Raw genomic sequence first — 9,063 nt, forward strand, 5'->3', positions numbered from 1 at the left:
TATATATATATATATATATATACACCACATCTTCTTTGTCCATTCATTAGTCAATGGGCATTTGGGCTCTTTCCATACTTTGGCTATTGTTGATAGTGCTGCTATAAATATTGGGGTACATGCACCCCTTTGAATCAGCATTTTTGTAAAGTGTATGTCATTTGGGCTATAAAAAGTAGACTGTGGTTAATTATAAAGTTCTGGGTGAACTAAATTTCTGGGAAGTGATGATCTCAGTGTCTGTGGGGTTGCTGCTTTCCTAAACACACCCAACTTCACCCAGGTGCTTCTGTTTCTTGAGATATAGCCAGGCTATACTGGCTTTCTCCTCCAGGAGGCCAGCCTGGATGATGCAAGCTCTGTAATAAGTGATCATGCAGATGCTGGATGAACTCTAGGAAAGCTGGTCCAGCTGCAGGTGCACTGAGAGAGGGGCAGTGGGGTCCAGGGTCCAAGAGGCATGGCAAGGTACTGTCTGTGAGTCCTCCATGGAGGAGGATGGTGTACCAGGTGTGAACTGGTGGGAGGAACGAATAACAAAGAACCAGAGAAGCTGCTTCTGGGAAACCTGAAGGTAGGCACAGGGCCCTCATGACTCATCTGGGTTTAGGTCCAAAGCAAGGCAAGGTCCAGATGGTAAAGTGGGGTCAGGCTGTTAGGTAAGCAATCAGGATAGGAACTCAGGAGCCAGGCACAAATTTGGGGGCAGGGAGAGGTTGGAGGCTTATATGGGTTTGGTTTTTTCTAGTTTGCATGTAACAGATCTAATGGTTAAAGTCTGGGTGATCCCTACCTGCTCAGAAATTGTGATCTGCACTGGGAAAACCTAGTGAAATTTTGGAGTTTGGAGGTTGGTGCCTCCTTTTGTCCTGTTGTTGATCTTTCCCCTCATATCCTTTCGAAAGGTAAACCCTGTTTGTATCATCTTAAAACCAAAGCCACCAGTTTACTGAAACACTATGACTTTCCTTTATAATCCAGTGAGCTACACAATTACTGTCTAACCGAAAATCTCGATCCTTACACAATTAGCTTACTCATTTGATTTATCTGCTGATATAGAGTCCAAAACCACATGACTAATATCTAAAAATAAAGTGACTTGATGAACAGCAAGATTTACCAATTCAGTTACCTTTTTTCTTTGACTACAACCCGAAAAGAATGTATAATCAAAGTTACTCTGTAGTTACAATGTTTTCAAGAATTCTCCACTTTGATGATCACATAAGTACTTAACTAATGTTTAATGTGTTTTGTTTGCATTTATTTTCAACCTGGGAGTGCTAGCGACTGACATCTCTTCTTGGACAGTGGCATTGAGCCACTGATGTGTGTCGTGAGAGGTCCTTCAATTTCATCATACGGCCTTGAGATAATTCAGAATGGGCTCAGATGAGATCATAAATTTCCTTTGTCTGATACTGGTTGGCAGACTGGCCGGACGTAACTCTTAAGGGACCATACCTGATACACTGGAATAAGTACACTTATATATGTATTCTTGAAGGACCCTGCTTCATAAAGATGTGGGGCTCCAATCTTATCGTAGTAACGAAAGGTCCACCTTACAGCTCTATGGCCCATGAATAAGCAGTTGGCTTTTCTCAGCCTTGCAGAGCTCCAAAAACAAACAAACAAGCAAACAAATAAATAAATAAAATTTTTAAAAAAGAAACAAATGAGGTGGGGGTGATTTTCAGTGAACTTAGATTGCAGGCCACTCCCTTTGTTAGCAAAGCAGTGTTTCCCGCCATCTTTGTTTGCCATCCAGTGAGTGCTGGTCTAAGTCCATCTTTCTCTTAAAGGATTTTGCTGACTGAACCAGGAAGGAATTAGCACACACTAACATTATGAAATTTGCCTTGTTTTTCCTCTCCTCCGCAGTCTTTGGTAATATGTAGGCTACGGCTACATTTTCAGAAAGTGGATCTGGGGCCAGGATCTGCTTTGGGGCTGTGTAAAGAACGAAGCAGTTTCTCTTCCCAAATGTCCAGGGAAGAGCTCCCTCCCACTCCCACCATCCCCAGGGAACTGGTTGTCAAACACTTGCTAGCACACCCCTAGGTGCGGGTCTGCTGGAATGGGGGTGGAGTGCTGCAGTTGGGTGAGCCAGGCAATCCACTAGAATGTGGGAAGAAACCACTAAATGCCAGTTCCTGTTTTATTTAGTCTTTGTGAACTTTCTACTTTTGCGTAAGTTTCATAATGGACTGATGCCCACATTTCAAAGATGTGTCCTCAGTTTTGTTTAATTGATTGGGGTAGCTGGGATCCAAAATGCTTGGAGCGCACCACTCCTAAGGCTATTATCTCTGTACAGGTAACTCATCACCAAGCAGACAGATAAGTGCCTTCTCCTTCTATTCCCGAGACACCTCTTTCCCTCACCTGCGTCACCCTACCCCAGGATCTTGGATGTGGGCAGAAGGAGTGACCAGCTGTGAAAAGAACCTCTGGTTCTTGCTACCGATTAAGTTCTCTGAGATTGCTCTTTTATAAGCAATCCTTTCTAGCCCACGTGCGAGGATCCCAGCCCCAGCCCTCCACCTTCCTGTGGCCTCAAACATCACAGCCCACTCAAGATTTCTCCTACTCCCAGGTTTTCTGCCTTGCTCTGGACAAGCAATTGAGCATGGACATAAGTACATGGGTTATCCATTTTCACAGATAGGTTCCATCCAAGTTCCCAACATTTACTGCTTTAACATCTAGGAAGCATTACTAAATCTCTCTAAACCTCCTCATCTGTGAGAAGGCGGTAATAATAGCACCTACCTGGAGGGGGTATTGGCAAGATTAAAATGCATACTCAAATGAGTAGCACTTAGCCAGGTATCTGAGCCAAATAAAAGGCTCAGAGCATGTTAACCTTTATTCTTCGTAACCCTCTTTCCTGCATCCTATCACTGGGGGCATCATGCTGTCAGCAAAGCCTGGGTGGGACAGATCCTTGGAGGGCCAGGGGAAGAGTAGTGGGGCGGTAAGAAACTAGGCAGGAAGTACCTACAAGCCAAGCACCACACACAGGAAATCATCTGATAGGTGACATTTTATGGCCATGGATGCCTGGTCCCCACCGCCCTGAGGTTCTGGTGGGTTTGGGGCGACACCCACACATGCTCTGGAAGTTGCATTTCCAGCCCTAGCTTTGGGCTGTCTGCCTCTTAAGTATTTCCCAAACCTGTCCTTCTTTTACTCCTGTTGCCCTCCCATCACACCCTGACGTGCTTGTGCCAGATCCTGGTAACTGGTGTTCTCACACGTCATTCCTGACCCCACATGCGTTCCTCAGACTGCCTTCTCAAGGCAGTCTGGTTAAACACAGTTTAAACACAGCAGAGGTGACCGTGTTTAACGTGCTGGTAATCATCTCCCCTGGAGAGTCCGTTCTCGAACAACAGCAGGAACAACAGCAGCGATGGCAGAGGCCAGTAGCACCTGATACAACCTCCATCACAGAGTGGCGAGGGCTTGCCGTGCCCCTGTGTGCGCTCACTGCCAGTTTACCAAGGAGGAAGGTCACCCGCAGTAGACCTGGGACTCTGGCTGCGACCTCCAGACTCTGCCTTGTGCAGAGCGTGGTGACGGGGGAGCCTTAAAGCTGACTTGGGCAGAGCGCTGTTATGGTACCTTTAAATTCCAGCATCTGTCACCATGCCACGTGTGTCCCCTGGGGCAGGCAGCCTCCCTCCCTCCTTCAGTTTCTGCACTTGAATTTTCTTAAGGTCATTGTCAGGTTCAGGCAAGAGCCTGTGATCTAGATCTGTGAGGGCTGCCAAGGCGCACTTCGCGGGGTGCGCCCTCTGCTGGCCAACTTTCTGGTGTTCCGTAAACTATTTGAGGTCAGGCTTGCCAACCTCAGGACAAAGGTTAGAAGAAGGACATGGAAGATTCCCAGGCTCAAAACCTTTCTTCTTCTGGGCCACACAGTAGGTATGTGTTCCCTGCACGACTCTGGAAAGGCTGAGGCCCCACAGGGTTCATCTTTCTTATTGACCCTCCGGAGATTCGTTTCCACAAGGAAATGCCTTGGCCTCATCCCAGCACCCTTAGGTACCCCCAGCCTCTGATCCTCTGACCCCCCCTAAGAGAACATCAGGGCACCAGCCTCGTGCCCACTCTCATCCGTCACCACCCTTATTGGTTCACCCAGGGGCCTTACTTGAATAAGGAAAGCTTTTTGAGGTGAAGCTCGTGTCTGGCTCCTGGGGCCTTCGGTCCAAGTCTGGAATCAGAGACAGTGAGGTTAGTCCATGGCAACTGGAATTCTCCAAGGATTTAGGAACATTAGGGGCCATTTAATGCTTCACTTCTTTTTGCGTGTTTTGAGAAACACTAAAGCAGAGTGACAATAATGACATTAAACAAATAGCCTTCCTGGTCAAAAATGGTAGAAATGGAGATGAAATAGAACTAACTTAGTTTCTGAATGCAGAACTCTGTAAAAGCCTTAGTTATTAAATACACATGCATTGCTTTAATTCAGGGGGTATAGGATACACTGCCCACAGCACTCTGAGAGTAATCTGGAAGGCTCTATCTGATAAAACATTAAGTTTGAGAAATGCCCGAATGAGATCGGCTGTCACAATCCAACCAACCTTTGCACATGGAGAGTACATAGCACCTAGGGAAGAAAACCCAAATGCCGTGCTCTGGCACCAAGCCAGTCTTGGCCTTGCTCGCTACTCACTTGTAGTGTACATGACCGCCTCTCACTGCTCTGAGCCGTCCCGTCCCTGTCTGTCCCTCTAGCTCTGACAGTCGATGCTTCTAAGAGGCAGGAAGCCTGCACCTTGGTGAGGAAAGATGGTGGAAGGTGGAGCGACCCCAGGTTTGGTTCAGAGACTCTCAAGGATTGTGTTGGAAGCCAGAGGAAGTCTTTTCCACTTCCACACATGCCACTAACAACAAGACAGATTTAGGAGTTGATATCAGCATTTGGAGTTCCCCAAGGTTGCATGTAATTACAGTATCTGGTGCTTGGCCCTTCCTGGTGTCCACTCCTGCTGCGTAAGGGACAGAAGGTGCATGGTGGCCACCACACAGCCTGTGTTCCAAGAGCAGGAGCAGTGCTTTCCAAATCTCTCTGTTGGCAGATCCACATTTGTCAAACAAATGCTTTATTTTTAGTTTGGGAAGAACCATGTGTGAGCTGAAGTCTCCTGTCATGGGCCTCTCCCTTCACACTCCATGCACTAGACAGTCATTTGGGTCAAAAGCCTCCTCTTTGATACCCCCTGAGCCAAGACCAGAGTGCCTTCCTCCGTGGGGTGGTCAAAAGTCCCGAGACAGGGTCCTTTTTCCACTCAAGACCCAGATAACCCCTTCTACTGCAGGGCCTTCTCCTCTTCCTGGGCAGGCTGGGAGGAAAGAGATGCATTTGGAGGATTCAGAACCCTCCAGCTGGTGAGTCAGGACTTCAAAGCACCGGATCTTCGGGCGAAACGGATCTGTTTATCTACCACCTGATGCACCGAGGCACCATGACAGAGCTTCATTTTCCCTTCACGGACTTCTCTTGTCTAATGCATTTACCAGAGAAGTTCTCAAAGGTCACGTCCCATGCAAGGTCAACAGGCAGGAACTGGTCTGTGCACAGACTACAAGGTTCTGCTTTAGGAGTTATCTTTTGGCCCCGGCACAGATGCTCACAAGAATCTTACCTTCTGAGCAGCTCTGGGGCTCGTCTCCTTCTTGGTCTTCAGACTCCATTTTCACACGCGAGTCCTCCAAAAATGACATTTTTAACACAATGAAATGACTCCGCAGAAGCCTGGGATGAAAGGCAGGAAAGAGATCAGTTATGACACTTCTGAACCCAGGAAACCTTGCTGGGCACCAGTAGTGCCTAGTAGGCCATCAGCCTTGCTCTGGGCTCAGAAATGTTTGCTGTGTCCAGGAAGGCCTTGTAAGAACGGACCGTGTTTCTCCTATCCCTCCTTCTTTGATTTTTTGCCCCTCCAAAGCAACATTTTCCAAACTGTGGGTCACAATATCATCTTCATGGATCTTGACAGTATTTGATAAAAACAGAAAAGAAAGCTCTAAGTGTATTGCTCCAGTTCTGGGATTACCAAACTAACTACAGCCCAGAGGCCAAATCTGACCCACTGCCTATTTTTTAAAATAAAGTTTTATTGGAACACAGCCATGTCCTTTTTGACATGTTGTCTATGGCTGCTTTCTGGCTTCAAAAGCAGAGGTGAGTATTTGAAAGACAGATCATCTGGTCAGCAAAGCATGAAATGCTGGCCGTCCCAACATTTACAGAAAAACTTTGCCAACCCTCTGCTGTAGTCTAATCTTTGCAAAGAAAGGCAGTTTCTTTGCAGCCTCTTGTCATAGAAAACTGAGCCTCCAAAGGTCCCAGGAGGATCAACTCCTAATGTCTTGGGAAAGGCATGACACAGGAGCTCTTCACTGGGAGGACTTGGGGGAGAGGGATTTCTAAACACGCCTCAATTCTGCAAGTCACAGCTCACTTCACAAAGAACTTTCCCCAATATTACTTCAGGACAACACAGAGAAGGAAGTGAGGCAACAATTGTTATCCCCATTTTATAGATGAAAAACCCAAAGGTAAATGAATTCTCAAGGATCACACCACTTGCAGAGATGGGCAGTTTGTGTGGAGACCCAACCTCTTGAGAAGGGCTTAGGAGCAGGACAAGGGGGCTAAAGAGTTTTGCAAAAATAAAAAAATGGCAAGGAAGGGCTCTGGGGCTTGGCAGCAAGGACAGTGAATGATAGGGGAGGTTGGCCACTGGGTGGCTCTAGGGAGAGGGGACAGATCTTTAAGGGCATGGATAGCCAGTACTTGAGTTTAAGTTATTTGCTATTTGGCTGCATTCCCCACATCTACAAAGCACAAATCTCTTTGTAGTTTGGGGCTAGATCAAGGGGCACAGGGAATGGGTGGCACTTGAGAAGTCAGAGAATTTGGTAGCCACATGACATCAAAATAAATGCTTGGCAGAAATGTAGGTACTAAAATACATGAAGACAATGGTGATCTGATGGGAGACAGAATGATGCCCACAGGCTGAGGTATTTGGGAGATCCCTGTGAGCTGCTTCTGGAATTTGCCACCTGGATCACAATAAATGTAGGTGGCTTCCCCAGAGCTCCTGAGAGAAGCAGTGCATTCAGCCCTCTGAGATCCATCTCTTTTCACCTGAGAACACTCAAAATATTGAGGGTTCCAAAATCTCCTTTCTGAAATCCAGTACTTTCTAGATTCTTCTTCTCTAGAATCTGAAAGCAGAGAAGGCTAGCTTTTGCAGGGCTGGCAGGTTTCCTAAGCACAGCGTGTGCCTGGCCCTCCAGCAATGCCCTGCTGATGGGCAGAAGCCCTCCTGGAAGACATTCAGGCTGCTCTTGGGGCTGAGAGAAAAGTGGTCTGGGCAGGTGTCAGAGACCACATTTAGAAAGTCAAGAACTCCATAGAAGGGCATGCTTCTAGTGGAGAAAAGCAAGGCAAACCCTCATGCTGTTCTGCTTCCCCATCTGTGTCAACTGGCCTCTTGAACTGCAGTCAGTACCACTTACCTGAGCCAAGGATCCCCACACTCTGTGGCTCCTGGAGCTCTGCTTGTCTTCTCCCTTCAGGATCTCCGAGGTGGAGGGGCCAGGTCTGGTCCTTAATTTGAAGGATCGGTTTGGGAGTATATATGCAAATGTAACAGCTCATTCCTTCATCTAACAATAAGCAGCATCTTAGGTATTGGTCATTACTCATGGCCTGCCATTTTCCACCCAAGGGAATAAACAAATTCCTGTGCAGTAGTGTCACTCTGCCAAGGACTGTGCCACATCCATTCAACATGTTTCAAGGCACTTGAGACAGGCTGTGTGGCTGCCAGTCCAGTCCAACAGCGAAGGTGTAGGAAAGGAAAGGGGAGATGCAGTGTCCAGGCTGGACACTGAGCCCGGGAGGTGTGGGCAAGCCCCTGTCCTCATGGTGGTTCTTGACCCCAGTCCCAGAGTTCAGCCAGCTGGGGCCCCACATCCCAGAGAAAAATAGTCCTTCCATCTCTCCTTAAAGAGCACCCCAGGACATCACTGACACCCCATCCACATCTTCTGTTTGCTCCTCATCAATGGTGACATGCAACACACCCATGGGACCTTCTTTGAACAAGACACCAAGAATGGGCTTCTTCCTACAGCCTGTTGGTTATTTATTTGCCTTTTTTTTTTTCATTGCATTTGCTCTTGTCAGTTAATAAGTACGGTTGTGTTTTACAATGCTAAAAACAGCTGGTGTAGTCAGGAAGATCTACATGACCAAGCAAGGTCATAGCTGCCGGTCACCAGCCTCAGCACAACACACAGGAGCAACAGTAATGGCTGCCATGGTCCTCTGTGTGCTCTCCATACTCCAGGGCTGGACTAAGCCCCCTGCATTCGTTACGGCCCCAAATCCTGGGCTGATCCTGGGGCTAGGGTTGTCCTCCCAGCTTCCACTGTGAAAGTCAGGGCAGTCTACAGAGGTTAAGCAAATTCCTGGAGATCACAGGCCAAGTTCTGGGCAGCCCAGGCCTTTCCGAGAACGTTGCAGCTCCACCTTTTAAATGTGGGCACCAGAGCACCTGGGTGGCTCAGTCGGTTGAACATCCGACTTCAGCTCAGGTCATGATCTCACAGTTCATGGGTTTGGGCCCCGCATCTGTCTCTGTGCTGACAGCTCGGAGCTTGGGGTCTGTTTCAGATTCTGTCTCCTTTTCTGTCTGCTCCCCTCCTCCTTGCACTCTGCTTGTCTGTCCTTCTCTCTGAAAAATAAATAAACATTACAAAAATTTTTTTAATGTGGGCACAGACTAGGGTCTTATCTTCAGATCGTCTTCCATGCTCACATCTACATAACCTGCAATGAAAGGAATATGTCTGACAAATTGTTTTCCTTTGATATTTACGATGCATCCGGCCTCTCCTAGTCGAGATGATATCTCAAATAGCATTTTACCTCATCAGTACTTTCTGTTATTTTTAATTGCCACAGGGTATTTCACTATTGGCATAAAGATCTGAAAAAATGTTATTCCCTTGATAGCTGGA

At 47.3% G+C, this 9,063-nt stretch overlaps 1 protein-coding gene across 3 annotated transcripts in view; it reads right to left on the bottom strand.

The window, feature by feature from the left end:
* The window catches only part of LOC115290080 (interleukin-36 gamma-like), a 36,258-nt gene extending 27,662 nt beyond the window's left edge, over positions 1 to 8,596 (bottom strand). The window contains exons 1-3 of one of the 3 annotated variants that reach the window (XM_029937786.1): positions 7,555 to 8,596; positions 5,670 to 5,779; positions 4,166 to 4,228 (exon numbers count right to left, since the gene is read on the bottom strand). In XM_029937786.1, coding sequence (XP_029793646.1) covers positions 4,166 to 4,228; positions 5,670 to 5,748 — 142 coding nt within the window. In that variant the 5' untranslated portion in view covers positions 5,749 to 5,779; positions 7,555 to 8,596. Of the gene's footprint in view, positions 1 to 4,165; positions 4,229 to 5,669; positions 5,780 to 7,554 lie in introns of those variants that run through there. The other 2 variants (XM_029937787.1, XM_029937795.1) reach the window with 2 other exon arrangements.
* Positions 8,597 to 9,063: the final 467 nt, after the last annotated feature.

Source organism: Suricata suricatta, chromosome 4 (genome assembly GCF_006229205.1).
Source record: "Suricata suricatta isolate VVHF042 chromosome 4, meerkat_22Aug2017_6uvM2_HiC, whole genome shotgun sequence".
In the NCBI taxonomy this organism is placed as follows: domain Eukaryota; kingdom Metazoa; phylum Chordata; class Mammalia; order Carnivora; family Herpestidae; genus Suricata; species Suricata suricatta.